This window comes from Leptidea sinapis, chromosome 2 (assembly GCF_905404315.1).
Source record: "Leptidea sinapis chromosome 2, ilLepSina1.1, whole genome shotgun sequence".
Taxonomy (NCBI): domain Eukaryota; kingdom Metazoa; phylum Arthropoda; class Insecta; order Lepidoptera; family Pieridae; genus Leptidea; species Leptidea sinapis.
Genome location: NC_066266.1, coordinates 418,223 through 434,477, shown reverse-complemented (window position 1 = coordinate 434,477; position 16,255 = coordinate 418,223). Strand labels below are relative to the sequence as shown.

General features: G+C 33.6%; 1 protein-coding gene across 2 annotated transcripts in view; it reads left to right on the top strand.

The window, feature by feature from the left end:
* LOC126972236 (EH domain-binding protein 1) overlaps positions 1-16,255 on the top strand; it is an 86,375-nt gene that overhangs the window by 57,645 nt on the left and 12,475 nt on the right. The window contains exons 17-22 of one of the 2 annotated variants that reach the window (XM_050818885.1): positions 1,158-1,328; positions 1,795-1,877; positions 3,121-3,197; positions 5,234-5,332; positions 11,622-11,743; positions 13,515-13,646. In XM_050818885.1, coding sequence (XP_050674842.1) covers positions 1,158-1,328; positions 1,795-1,877; positions 3,121-3,197; positions 5,234-5,332; positions 11,622-11,743; positions 13,515-13,646 — 684 coding nt within the window. The remainder of the gene's footprint in view (positions 1-1,157; positions 1,329-1,794; positions 1,878-3,120; positions 3,198-5,233; positions 5,333-11,621; positions 11,744-13,514; positions 13,647-16,255) is intronic. The other variant, XM_050818892.1, reaches the window with a different exon arrangement.

Here is a 16,255-nt window from a genome sequence, read left to right as displayed (position 1 = left end):
CTTCGAGGGCGCTGCTTTCGAATTTTTTCCAAGACAACAGGCAAACAGCGATTGAGATACCAGTCTGCAGTAACTGTCCTTCCATCTTCTAGCACAACTGTCGCGAAATGACCTTTCCGACCAAAGAATGAGGCAATCATCTTTGACTTCTTCCTTTCTTTACCTTAGTTGGCCGATCCTCGAAAGGGAACACCTGCTGAGCTGATTGGCTTTTGGTTTCGGGTTCGTAGCAATGTATCCAACTTGCATCACCTGTGACGATGTCAAATACTGCATATGAGTTACCGCCGTTGAACTTATCTAACATTTGGCGATACCAGTCCACAGGAAGGTGTTTCTAGTCGTCGGTTAAAGTATGGGGAATCCATCTGGTAGAAAACTTCCTGACGCCTCAATGTTCTTGTAATATTTTTTGAACTTGACTCATACCAATGCCTAGGCTTGCCCGTATCTGCTGATAGGTCACTCTCTTATCTTTCTCTATCATGCGTCGCACAGCACTGATTTTATCTCCAGTAGTCGCTGTTAAAGGACGTCCCTCACGCGGATGATTATTGAGATTGCTTCGTCCACGTTTAAACTCGTTACCAACCGTAACCAATTGTAAATAGTGGCAAAAGATGGGGCTTCATTAAGAAATGCTAATCGCAGCCTATCGTAGCTTTATTGTTGAGTAAGCTCACAACAAAAGTCATAATAAATCATTGACTGAAAATTTTCACGCGTTAGGTTCAGTTTCACGTGTAACAAGAGTTTTAGATTTTCCGCCAATTCACAAAAACAAATGACAAATGAATGCAATATACTACATTAGGATACCAAAGAGATCTAAAATTGAAAAAATCAAAAAACGTTTTCATTAGCCATCTTTCTAACTGGCCAGTTCTAAACATTTGCAGTGTTACTCACGTATATATGTACTACATTTCATCAATTTTTTAGGCTAGAAATTAGTTCTAGTTACTCGCTTACACTAAACATGTTCCATTTCTTTTCATTCCCGATTCATGGCTTCCATTTTGTGTGTGAACGCTTCTGATTGGACAACAAATAACGCTTGGAACGCTACTCAAAATCGTCGTCGCTGATTGGTCAAATACACATTATCGATTGGCTTATTCTCCATTACGTGATATTGCCTCGTTTTGATTGGCCAGCAATTATTATCGCGTCACGATGAGCTTAAAGAGCGAGCAAGACAGCTGCTGGAAGCTACAAAACGTGAAGCTAAAGAAAGAGAGAAAATTAAGAGGCTAAGTTCCAAAGAAAATGATGATAGTAAAACTGAAATTGTAAATAGAATCAAAAATGGGGATAGTCCACGAAAGGTAAGTCATACCACACATTGTTCATCATCATAAAAAGGAAGATATAATATTAAATTAGTTTTTCTAATAAATAAATTATGAAATATGAATATTTAACTTCAATAATAATTATTACGTTTTGATAATTAAATGTTAATAAACCCTTAAAAATATATCTTTTTTAATATATTAAATTTTCATAAAAAGAAACGGCAAAATTGCAATATCACTGGTCACGACAAAGTAACATTGCCTTAATACTGGGTACCTTTGACGGTGGCTTATATTGTACATAGTATGTGTACAGTGTGAGTGCCCTGAATATTGTTACATCTATACTACTGTATTCACAATCAGGCAAGCTTGTTAGATCTCTTATTGAGATAGGTCAATGACCGATTTTCTCATTCTTTGTGACCAGTAGTAACAATGCTGATTGACGTGCTAAAAGTTCTAGCTTACGTTTAAATTGTTTTTTAATGACTAGAGTATGACGGAAGAAGAGAGACAGGCTGTTCTGAGGGAAAGGGCGAGGAAATTGATAGCGGACGCCAGAGCGGGTATAGTCAGGTGAGAATCACGGTTGATTTGTTTCTATATTTTGAAGTTTCGGCACTACCATTGCGCTCGTCACCTTGAGACATAAGATGTTAAGTCTCATTTGCCCAGTAATTACATTAGCTATGACGCCCTTCACACCGAAACACAATAATGCTTACACATTGCTGCTTCACGGCAGAGAAAGGCGCCGTTGTGGTGACCATAATCTAACTGGCATCCTGTACAAATGAGCCTCCCACCTGCACCGGTGTACGCTAGCATCGTGGTACAATACAGCAGTATTCAGGTGTAGCTGCAGGTACTCAGCAACTAAATTTTGAAATAATATACCTCCACCAATTCACAACTCTATTATCTATAAAGCCCATAAAATAATACGAAATGAATTTGAATATGAAATATATACAGCGTTGCACTACTATAGCGACATTAAATGAACTATTTCTAAGAATTAAAGTAAATAATGTGAATATTTGAATTTCTCAATCAAAGAAATTATACATTCATCGAACAAAATTATAATCACTCTTACGTGGGCGCTACTCACCTATGACTTGTGACAGCTACGGAGCAGCGTGGAAGAAGTAAGTGTCAGAGGCTACGCTAGCTCGCTATATGATTAATATTAAATAGCTCTACCTGTGAGTCCATGTAATTTCGCCATTGTAGCGCCACACTTTATATTTCATGCAGGCTATGAGAGTCACAGACACTTACATATACGAAACGTACCTCTCTCATTCTATCTTCACTAACTTATATCTTACTCTCAACTTCCGTTTGCCTCACCCGATCACACTTTTCATAACGCTCTCGTCAGGCATTCACCAACTTAATTCCCATGTCAAGCGTGCGTAAAGAAGTTTTACTTCAAAACAGGAGTATGAGTAAAAAATGTATGGATTAGCAAGAGCGACATCTCAAGTCAGTTTTCTAATTTGTAATTATTGGGGTTCTGCAGGTTATCAACTGAATCCCAGAAGTGAGGAATATCACTTTAAAGTAACCAATTATTAAGGAGTATGAGAGCAGTGGGCGGCATCACGTGGCTTGCGAGCTACGACAAGAATGTACCGATCTGTAAAAAGTACTTTTGATTGGTGATTGTTGTTGTCTTACCTGACGCCACTAAAATGGCCGCCTGTCCCATTCTTGACACGAAGAAATTATAACATTTAACATAGTCACTAACGTGTAAGGTAACCTGATTTCAAGAATATAATTATATTAAACTACTCTTGATTTCTTCCAGTCCAAAATCTCCGCGGTCGCCCACACGAGGAACGGTGGAAATTATCAGCAAACATTCGGTGATGGAAGAATTAGCTGGTGAGTTGCATCCACTTTCAATACATTACTATTATAATTTTTAACAGCATCTCATATGAAAGCTTGATAGAAGATTGATTAAACAGCTTTATAGAACGAAAATAGATCAAATGAGCGCCTTAGATGCTTACATTACATAATGTTATATTGATATTATTCGTTATAATATAAACGAAAACGAAATGCAACTTAGTTATATCACCTTATCACACTTTTCGTAACGTTCTCGTCACGCATTCACCAGCTTACTCCCCAAGTCAAGTTACAACACTCGTTTGGATGATGTAATGGTTACTAGGACTGGCTTTTTTAATTTCAGCAGTAAGCTAACTATTTCAGAATCTTTTATAGAGGATTCATATTATGGGTGTAGATAAAGTATTGTATGCAACTGTTGATAATTAGGTATTAAAACACTCATATGATATTATTATCACCCACATCAACCCCACATACGTGTTTGAATACCCCTTATTACACAACAGTTACATAAACAACTATTACCTCAAAAAGACAATGTCAATGTTTGATGCACAAACCCATCGAACTACAGAAAATACCATTGCAATACCTAACTACTACTAATTACTTTCTTGACTCTTGCCAGCTCAATCAATAAGTAGTAGATATAAATATATTATGTATGTATATATATACAGGGTTATTGGTAATTATTCAACCTATTCACACTAGGAGGTGACAATTTCTGATAATTTTTAGGCCGGTATTTAATATGCAAAAGTGAACCATTTTTGAGTCAAAAATATAATCTCAAAAGATTATTTAACAAAATAGTATCAATTGACATGTCTTTATTCTCCTGATTAATAAAAACGTTATGCATTTTAACGTCACTCATAATTGATCAATTATAAACAATCATCCGTCCAAATTTAAAAATGCGAGACGAATAACGATATTATTTCAATATTTTTTTGAGAATTTTTCTCTAAAATGCCTTAAAAAAACCCAAATGAAACGTGACTTACAGATATATTGCAGAGATATATTATATTTATCCGTTTATTTAGCTCTCCTAAAATGCATAACAACTAGGAACATATTTCAAAGAAACTGAAAACATAATGATCACAAAGAAAGCAGGCGGAAATTCGTAGTAAAACTAAATTTAAGGTTGTTCTCGTGTCGCGGCGTTTGTTACCAACTCCTCCGAAACGGCTCACCCGTATATATTTTTTTTATATTTTTGACAAACTTTTTAATTTTTAATTTTATTACGATTCATCATTGAAAAATACATACAACTTAAAATTTTCGCGCTTCTACGATCTACAACTATTTTTGTACCGCGATTTTTATATTATTCTGTTCCATCCACAGATCCGTAATAGGGTTGCAAGGTGCCAATCGAATACAATAATTCTTGTAGTACGATAAATTTTATATACAATTTATTCGGTAGGTCTGAGAATCGGTCGTCATCTATTTTTTATGCCCGAAAAATTTTATTTATTGATTTTATTTAATAGCTTTTTTATGGCAATACATCATTTTGCTGGTTCAGCTAGTATTTCTATAAAATTAATCAAAACAATACACAATGTTAATAAAACAAAAATAGAAATTAAAAAAAAATTGAAAACAGTTTATCACTAATAACAATAAATAATAAGTAATTATGCAAATTAAATTTGTAAACAAAATTTATGTACAATGCGGGACTCGGACCCGCAACGTCACGGGTTCCGACTGAGCGCTCTTATCAACTAAGCCCACCGTTCGAGTGACGCATGGTTCGTTAATCTTGGTATATCTTGTTCAGCTCTCAGGTTGTGGCTTTATCTACAGGATCTACTTTACATTGGATAACCAGCTCAACGCCAATATTTGCGCATTAGGAAATTGATTTGAGATGTCTAATCTAAGCAATTTGTTAGTGGGAGCGAGTGCCGCATCGTTCATAATTTCTGGCTATAAATTATTGTACAATTAATCCCAGAAGTGAGGGATATCACTTTAAAAATAACAAATTATTTAATAAGTATTTCATTAATTACCAATGGCCATTGTTCTAGCTGCTGGTGGCATGGAACATTTGGAGGGTATTATGAACAGGGAGTCCACCCCTTCGACTCCCGGCTCCAGGAAGAGTACAAGGACTCCAGATAGAAATGGTGAGTGGAGTTTGATTTGTTTATAAGCGCGCTCAACACGTTGTTTGTGGTATTGAATCAGTCTGAGTCTGTATGTCTGGGAGATGTAACGCTCTCTCAGGTAAATTCAGGTCGAGTTGACTAAGGGTAGGATCGGATAGTGCAAACACACGCTTTAATTTAATTTATATATTACTAAGAAGCAGCAAAAATATATATTAGATATTAATATATATACATATTTAAGGCGTTACGACACTTGACTGATTCCAATACGGTGAAAACTGTATACTTTGCCTTATGCCAATCATATTAATTTAACAGTAATACAAACATTTCATTATACACATACTTATACAAGATTCATTCATTTGATCACAAATACACATTGACTCACACACACTTCATAATACCTCTCACACCTTACTTATCACTCACAACACACCCAATGCACTCACCTTACACACCTTATTTCTTACTATACATACTTCTTAGATATACTTCTTAGTAGTTAGAGTTTGATTGTCTGTAAATAATGTAATAAATATTAATAAGCTATGGAAGAGCGGAGTCTTCTAACACAGGCGCTATAGTGCTCAAAATGAGGCTCCAATCATGAATATTGATTTATGTACATATTTGCTAAAGAAAATAAACATTTTGTGTTTGTATTTTGTATTTGTATGCCAATCACTTTTGACCTATTGTATCCCTGTTTGGGGTGGAGCCCGCGTAACTATCGTGTTAAGTCTGCAAAGAGCTATTCTAAAGATAATGCTTTATAAACCTATCCGATACTCTACCAACCCACTTTATTCAGAATGCCAAGTTTTATCGCTCCGACAAATATATATTCTTCGGAGTGTATTAAGAAAACATCCGACCCTACCCCTCAACGTGACTGTTTTTTGAACGACGCCGCACCCAAATATGTCCCATAGTAAAATGTAAAACGGCCTTCGCGAAACGTCAATATGATGCTATATCCTCTAAGCTTTACAATAAGATTCATGAGAAGACTTTTATCTAAACACTAAGCAATTTTGAGGTAAAAAAGAAAACCACCACATCTTAAACAATTATCATATTCATAAACGGACCTAACCTACTCACTAAGAATTACATACACACACACACACACACACACACACACACACACATACATTCACATTCACATTCACATTCACATTTAATTTTTATTTTTTAATTTCGTTTCGTTTGTCATTGTCATTTGTTGAGGAATAACTGACTCCGAAGATACAGTATTAACTAGTTTCGGGGTCAGAGGTCAACCTCTTTTAATATCACTGCAAAACCGTTTTTCAATGTTCAATGTATTATTACAATTAGCGATAAAAAGATGTTAATAATTGGTATTATGTAATAAATATTGTACATTTAGTAATTTAAGTTATTTGCAGTGAGTGTAAAAGAATATGAAATAACGTAAAGTATTATTATATTAATATTATTATTATGTGTAGGTAAGCTAGGTGAGCTTGATAATATGTAGCCTATATTTATGTTGTCCCGACTTCCTGTTAATATTGATAATCGTCATCTTCGTAAGTATTAAAATTAATTGTCCAAATGATGTAGCGTCAAAGATAAAGTTTATCTACTTTAAATAACAAACGATGAAAGTGATTATTTTAATATATATATGAATCAATTTGAAACTACCAAATGTGTGTTAGTTTTTGTTTTGTGTTTATGGTTCACTGTTTACATTTGCTTACACATAGAAGATGGATTAATGCTGGCGTGGGCTTTTTTGTAGGACTCTTTAAGATAAATATTTCAATTACACATTATATACGTGTAACTCCAACGGTTATTGTGGCGAAAGCCAGAATAGCTCGCAGGTGGCTTTTTTATACTTACTTGACTCTTATCGTTATATTTTGGATAATTCACAATATATTTTTATAAATTATATGTTATTCTGATGTGTTAGCTATCCATTCAGTAGTTTTTGCGCGAGTAACAAACATACATCCATACATTCTTTCAAACTTTCGCGGTTATAATATTAGTAGGTTGAAATGGAAGATTCATTATTTCCGTCTCTGCTGTTGCTAACATTTTTTCACTGTCATACGGCAAAACTTCACACGCTTATGAGAGCCTGGTACTTCACTGTATTTACTTTAATATATTTTTGATTAATAATAATTACATTTGTTTTTATAAAACTAATTAGGTAGTAGGGTACACGTCTAATCGCTTTAGCGGTGCATGGGGTAGGAGACAGTTCGACCGGGTAGTCGAAGGAACGCGTGTGGTTACTAATTTAACATCTTAAAAAATAATAATCAAAGTTATCCTAAGTGTTTAAAAGTGATTTTAAGTGTTTAAAAGTTTATTAAATATGAATGACAAAATTGAAATTATGTTGAACACGCTAGAAAAGCTTGAAAAAAATTTCGAAGAATTTGTAGGTGGCAAAAATCTCTCAAATATACAAAACGAAAATATCGTATTGAAGTCGGAAGTGGAGAAGCTAAAATTTATTATCAATCGGGACATAAATAGCAAGAAACTTATGGATTCCCCGAACACATAAACCATCGGTATGATAAACGAAGTCTGTTCGATGACATTGGATACTACATTTACGAGACATATGGGGTGGACATACATGGCTACGTAAAAGATATGTATAGAATAGGAAAATACACACATACCCGTCCAATAGTTGTAGAGCTTATCAGCAAAATGATGGTAAAGCACCTTCTCCAAACATCTCAAAATATTCGTCACCACTATAATAACAGAATGCGTCTTAGTGAGTTTTTAACGCCTGAAGCATATAATCAACAGAAAGGAAACCGTTCGAATCTCGCGGACACTGAAGCAGCCCCGACACCTCAATCTAAATTACACAATTCAACAAATACACCACAACCTATTATCAACACTTCTACAGACTTAGAACACAGCACTTCATCGCTAGAGAACGTACAGCATATTAATATAAACAATAAGAAATGCAATATAACCGATGGCGTGTAATCTAAATCTACCTTCAATAAATCGCCGGGCGAGCATTCAACTCAACGTCGTCCCTCTACAAATATAGGTGAAAATATAAGTAATGTACAATGCCGAACTGATCGTGAATTAAGAAATGAGCGTAAAATGGTAAAAAGATATAACTTTCGGACCTAGTTCAGACATGAACACACAAAATATTACAAACAGATCGTCAAAACAGTTAAATATCTTTTATCAAAATATGCAAAGCATCTGAAATAAAATACATCTACTTGACCATTTAACTGATGAATTACCTAATCTACAAGTTATGTGTATCTCGGAAACCTGGTTATCTATAGAAAAACAAAAAACATTACACATAAATAATTATATTATGGCAGCTTCCTTCTGTCGTGTACATCATGATTGCGGCGGTGTTTGCATATTTGTTAAAAATAATTAATAATAATTAATCTGTACTGGCCTAATAGTAGTAGAGAAGTAGAATTGTTTTACAACTTATTAGAAAATCTCCTCATTAACATTAATAAAAAAGAAATGAATAAAAACATTATTATTTATTATTATCTAGATGCAAAGGAAAAAAGCAGACTCAATAACCTCTTGTTGTGTTATAACTTCCATCAAAAAGTCTCAAAGCCTACTAGAATAACTCCGACAACTAAAAGGTGCGTAGACCTCATTTTTACAAATTTCTATCTAGAAGGCTCAAAAATTGAAGTATATGATTTTGGATTATCAGATCACAAGGGCATCATTTTCACATTACCTTTAACTTTCCACAATAAACAGTCTTTCATTAAATTAAAACGTAAATTTAATGACTTTAATATAAATAAATTTAAAAACGAACTCGCGAATATCAACTGGCATGATCAACTTAAGCCTAACAATAACGTTAACGAAAACTATAAGATATTCCTAAATATAATTGTTACTGCCCTGAATAAATGCATACCTAAATTACTAACAAAATTTACTCTAAACCAAAATAAACCTTATTTAACACTAGGAATTAAAAAATCATGTCAAAATAAAAGATTTGTAATAATCTTTTATCACAAACCAAAAATAAAGTACTATCAAGTTTTTGTAAGAGATATTGCAAAGTTTTAAAAAATTGTATAAATAAATCTAAGAAAATTATAAATATCCGTAAATTCAGCTCAGCTGATAATAAAACACTATCCATGTGGAAAATAATAAAAAATGAAACAAATAAAAGTACTATAAGAATAAAGCAAAACATAAGTCTTAAATCTTCAGAGAATAATATTATAGTAGATCCGAAAATTATTGCTAATACATTTAATAGTTTCTATTTATCCATCTCATCAAGCCCTAAAGTAAAAAACGACAATATAGCTATAAATTCTAATAAAATAATTAATTCGTTATTTCTAAATTCGTTTGAACCCAAAGACATCTTTAACATAATAATAAATCTTAAGAATAAAAACTCATTCGGAATAGATGAAATCCCCCCTTTTTTAATAAAAAAATGTGCTGATATTTTAACCTACCCGTACACTAAACTTATTAATCAATGATTCTGTGAAGGATTATTTCCGGACGATCTAAAGATATCCATAATAAAACCGGTATATAAGAAAGGAAAACAATTACCGACCTATTGCCCTTCTATCTACATCAGCGAAGATATTTGAAACTGCAATGGCCTAAGTAGTTTACTGGAAAATTATAATATCCTAAATGAAAGCCAACATGGTTTCAGGAAAAACCATTCCACAACTTTAGCGATATACAAATACATACAAAAATATTTGATTCAATTAATAATAAAAAATATTCAGTTGGCCTACTGCTTGACATGAGCAAAGCATACGATAGAGTCTCTTATGATATCTTACTAGAAAAATTATTTCTCTCAGGAATTCGAGGAATTGTCCACAAATGGTTCAAATCTTACCTTAATAATAGTTTTCAATATGTGGAAATAGAAAATACTAACTTCGAGACTGGAAAGACCACATAAGATCTAATAAAGCTCACTTATCAGGATCGATTCCACAGGGCAGTGTGTTGGGTTGTATATTGTTTCTCATATACATAAATGATCTTCCTAACTTAATAGACGATGATTGTACTCTTTTTGCTGATGACATTTCTATTTTGATCCTATGCTCTAATTTAAAACAACTAGAAAAAAAAAATATTACAATGGACAAAATCTTTTATTGGCTAAATAATAATAATCTTGAACTTAATTTATTATAAATTTTTATTAATAAAACTAAAATTATACCTTTTAAACCTTATCAAAAATCCCCCTTAAATATATCATATTCTAACAAAAATTCACAACTTGAAACAGTTGACACAGCTACACTACTGGGAATTGATTTAGACTCAAACTTGACATGGAAGCCATATCTACAGAAATTAAAAAGCAAAATGTCATCTTTTACTTATGCTCTTTACCAACTAAAACGCGTAACATATTTCAAATCTGCCCTTGCTGCTTATCATGCATATGCACATTCTAGATTATCATATGGAATATTAATATGGGGAAAGTGTAGTGAAATAAAAGATATTTTTATTCAACAGAAAAAATGTATCAGAATTTTAGAAAATATTCAGCAGATGGATTCATGTAGACCATATTTTATTAAACACAAAATTTTAACTCTTACTTCAATTTACATCCTAGAAGCATGTAAATTTGTTAAAAAACATTCGGACTTATACTCAACACTACCAAATAACAAGCGAAATAATAGAAATTTAAACAAATTAAAAATTCCCCAAACAAGAATGTCATTAGTGTCATCGAGCCCTCACCACATGGCAATAAAAATTTATAATCACATCCCAAACGAAATTAAAAATAAAGAGAAGCCTTCTCTATTTAAAAGACATCTTAAAAATTTTTTAGTTTCACAATGCTACGATTTACCCGAATTTTTTAATTATAAGTGTGAGAATTAGTTACAATATAGTATAAGAATGTATAAAATGTATAAGACTTATTTATTTTATGTATAACGTTGCTGTGCCCTTGCAGGGCGTCACATATTGTCTACCCATTAATGTACCAACCATCCTACTGTAAAATGTGACTTGCAATAAAATATTTTGATTTGATTTGATTTGACAACTATTGCATAAAATACAATTAACGTTCAGTTAGAAAACTATTAAATGTACTTGTTCTTACACGTTATTATATATTGATTAAACACTGTGGTTTTCTTTAGCTATTATGTGATTAAAACCAAAATACTGGCAAAAATAAAGTAAAATAGAATGAATCTGATATAATATTATTTGTATCGTTATTTGGCAGAAGTCGACAGTGAAGATAGAGACGGCAAGGGTGTATCTAACTCTGTCGATTCGCCGCTACATTCGTTCAGTGATCTCGTCGACATTATGTCTCCGAGTGAAAACCTGCTGGACGATGATCAGGTAATTAACATGTAATTAACGCTAATAAACGAAGAACTTCTTTGTTCTGTGGCTAAATACCTACAACGCTGTCTGGACGTCTACTAGTTGAAATTATGCAAGGGTTTAAATTAAATGAAGATTAAAATGATATGTCTGATTACCGAGTACCGGTACGCAAACGAGTGAACCGGTACGACCGCAAGAGGCCCGGGCTAGAGATGTTGGCCGCTCTCCTTCTCTCTGTCTAGTGGTCGAGTCTAGATGCTAGTTTTTTTACACAAATTGTAATGATGATACTATATACATATATATTATGCATTGTATGGAGTAGTTGAATATCTCTATATTAAGTTTTTTAGGAAGTGAACAATTCGATAACATTAAAGGTAGTAAAGGCAAAGGTAAGGAGTAAAGGCAGGACGCTTGTGGGCGTTCGTGGTAAGTAAAATATATAGAGTCATAAGAGAATTATAAAACAACATACCGTCGCGCTAACGCGGGTGAGACAGCCAGTGTGATAAGGACACCTGCAGCTCCGACTAAAAATCGTCAGTTAAAGGCTCCAAAATCAGAGTTTAGTTTTCGGCAATTTCCTTTTACAAAAATTAAGCAATCGTAACGAATATTTGTAACTGAATGGGAAGGAAATATTGTGTGTAGGTCTGATTTGATAATTTTTTTGCTTATTGTTGCCAACAAGGCTTCTGTTTGCGGCCTGTATGATTAAGTCGTTTTAAGCACTTTGAAATACGCTAGCTCTATCAAACACAAAAATATCAAAATCAACATATAATATTCATTCATTACCTTTGATACACAAATTAATTTCAATTGACGACTACATTATCTGTCAACTCCAAGTGTCACGAGGGGCTGCTGAAAACCAGTGGTGTGTTGGTGTCCTCTGCACTGACACAATAATTTGTTGAGTCATCTCCTTTTACCAGGGAATCACGCGCCGCATGGTTGTTTTTTTTATATTGTAATAAATTTGTATTTTAATCAAACTATGCAAGGCGTCGGATTCCCCGCAGGCTACGGTGTTCAAGGTCACCAACCTCATGACATCATTTAGCAAATCGGATTGGTAAATGAAGGTGTAGTGTGTTTTTTGTTGGTAATAAAATGCTTTGTATTATATTCTCAAACAAATTATTATTATATTCTTAAAATACTAACGAGAAAAGAGTTCAGAGTTTGTATCAAATAATGACCACTAAATTTTGTACTCTTAATCAAAGTCAAACTCAAATAAACTTTGTTAAATTAGGCTTAAACTAAACGCTATTGAGTAGTGACTAAATTACTGAATTTACGGAAATACCATATGATCGGAAAGAGTTGAGCCCGTGAGAAGATCACACAAGAAACTCAACGGCCACTCTTTTCAATTAAATAGAGTATTTTACAATGACTGTAATATACATACCAAATTAGTTTGTAAGGTGCTGCATCCAATATATGAGTCGTGTTTAAATAAGAAATTATTATAAATTATCCTATCTCGGATACATCAACCTTCAACCTGAATTAATTGTTTGTGTAATAATGCTTCGTGAACCACGAGCATCGTGCTCGTGGTTACTGTCATAATCAGTTATTGCATCCAACAAATGCAATGGTTTGTTTTATTATAACAGGTTGACTTGGCACCAAAGCAGCACCAGTTCACTATTTAACGCATGGACCAGCCATCGTTGCCTTCGCACATATTTTAAGGAAGGAGACGACCCAGCCGGAACCGTGTTTGTTAGTAAAAGTGCATATTAAAGTAGAAAATCGGTTCCAGATTGGTGCTCATAGCAGCTACATATCGAGCGAGGTGGAAGCACTGGAGAGGGAACAGCGGATGGTTGACGAGAAAGCGGCTGCGCTTGAGTTACACCTAAGGAGGGTTATGGACAGGGCTGACAATACAGAGGTGAGCTATGCACGGAAGTAGTCAGATCAAAATTTATTAATTATTATAATAAATTATTACTAGACCACAATCACGTTAAATAACGTCTGAAGCAAGACTCTGCCTACCCGTCTATTAATCAGAGTTTTCATTCAGTTGTGTTACGAACGCGCTTTGAATGCAAAGCCGCGCAAACACAACAGTGTTCAGTGAAAAACTGTCCAAATAACAGCATATCCAAACTTTAAAATTATGGAGTGTCGTATTACAAGTAAGTTCCCCTGTATATTAACAAAATTGTGTACGTCACATGAGGTTATTAATTATTTCGATAAATAATTACCTTTCAATTGCTAAAACAAAATGTTCTTGCTTTGTGTTCAGGTCTACTGCCACGAAATAAGGTGTTAATTTGAATGAAGGTTTTAATGCTATTTGTATAAGTTAATATATACGTATATACAACGCCGCTCGGAAATTTTTTGATGACCTTTTAATAGGCGATTGGGAGTCTTGTTTTTTTTTTCAAATTTTTGTGTTTTTCAAGAATTCTGAGCAGCTCTGCATTGTAATGGGCAGGGCGTATTAATTATCATCAGCTGAACGTCCTGCACGTCTCGTACCTTATTTTCATAAAAACGCGCGGCGGCCACGCCAGTGTGGATATCCAGTAGGGACTCACGAGCGAGCAGTGACGCACGCGCGAGCTTTCAGACCGATTTGAGCCGACCGATAATTTAGAAATGGAGAAACATAAAAAAGTAAAACATATTAAAAGTTTATTACGATCCAAATTCAAATTTTCGTAAGCTTCCTAAAGACGCTGACACATAATCAAATTTAAAGTGATTATTATTATTATAAAATTACCATTAATAGACCTAAACTAATTAGGTTTAATGTTTGATTTTTCGTACTTAGACCACGAGTCGACCACTAAAATGTTGTTTTTTAAATTGTTATTATAATATCTAATATAAATAATAATTGTTCAAGTTAACTCCCGTGATGGTTCTTTTCAATCTCGTGTGCACCTACGTACCTATCTTTAAATAGATAGGTACCTAGGTGCCTATCTAATTAAAGATACTACTTCTTGAAGGAAAAATTAACTATGTTGACTATGTCCTGGTCTTCCAATGCATACATATTAATTAAGGTTTGACAACGAAAGAATATTGATATAAATTACGATTACATACTTATTTATATCATAGAAAAAGCTGGGCTATTTTTATAAGATAACCTTATACTAAATAGGTAAAGTTTTAGCTAAAGAAGACAATCCAAACGTTGTCGGAAGACGTAAGAAACACGGGATAGAAAGAGATGTAACTTCTGGTTGAATAAAAATGTAGGTTAGAGTTAAAAAGAGTTAAAATAGCGTTGTGCGATCTGAATTGCACCTTATTGTATGGCCGCAAGAGTCCCTATTTCTTTAATTGATTTTGCGGAGTGAGCCTTATGTACTCGTACTTTGACATATTCTTTGGTAATGATGATTTTTTTTTATCATTTTCCTTTAAACATCGCCATCTCACCAACATCGCATGATTGTTAATGTCAAAACAATATTGTAGGTGAAGTGGACAAGGTTTATATTCCCTTGTACGAGAATATCCTACGATCCGGTACCATCAAATTTTATTTTTATTAATTAAGTAATTAGTAAGTAGCATTTAATTATATTACATTCTTGTAGATTGATCAAAAATCATGTACAATAATAATAGGTTTATTGTTTGATTTATTAACTAGTTAGTTTGGAGATCATAGATTGGAGTATCATTTAGGTAGTTCGGACATTATCTTATACTATTTGCCACTATTTTGATATGGTACGCGGATTTCGGAACGAAGTTCTTTACGGTATTAGTTATTTTATCAGTGTCAAAATCTAATTTGATTATTTATCTACACCCAAGCTTTAGATCCTCTATTAAAGATTCTAAACAGCTTATTGCCTACATTAAAACACCCAATCTCCTAATAACCGTTACATCATCCAAACGAGTGTTGTAATGAAATTCAGTACAACATTACAACACTCGTTTGGATGATGTAATGGTTACTAGGACTGGATTTTTTAATTTTAGTAGTAAGCAAACTGTTTCAAAATCTTTTATAGAGGATTCATATTATGGGTGTAGAGAAAGTCTTGTATGCAACTGTTGATAATTAGAAATTAAAACACTCATGTGATACTATTATCACACTCGGGCTTGAATACCACGAAGTGAACTCGTGGTATTCAAACCCACATTCGTGATTTAAAACCCCTTATTGCACAACGGTTGCATAAATAACTATAGTTTTATTGAAATAAGTGGAAATCCATGAATGGCTTATGCGAGATGCGGACCAGTTAAATTATTTGGTATGAGATACTGGGAGAAAGTGTATTATGTAACGAGAATTATAAAATGTCGAGTACCGCTAACTGTGATGACACAAGGAATTAATCTCCTTTTTATTCGGACGGTTCAGACTATAAGTCAGAGTTTTTCCTAAGTCGTCGTTATGGTGGACTTAAGAGATCTAAAAGCGATGTGTATAAATACGGACTTCGACTCAAGTCAAGTCCGTCAAGGGGTTCGTGGATATAAAAGTTGTTAAACTCGAAGGATTTA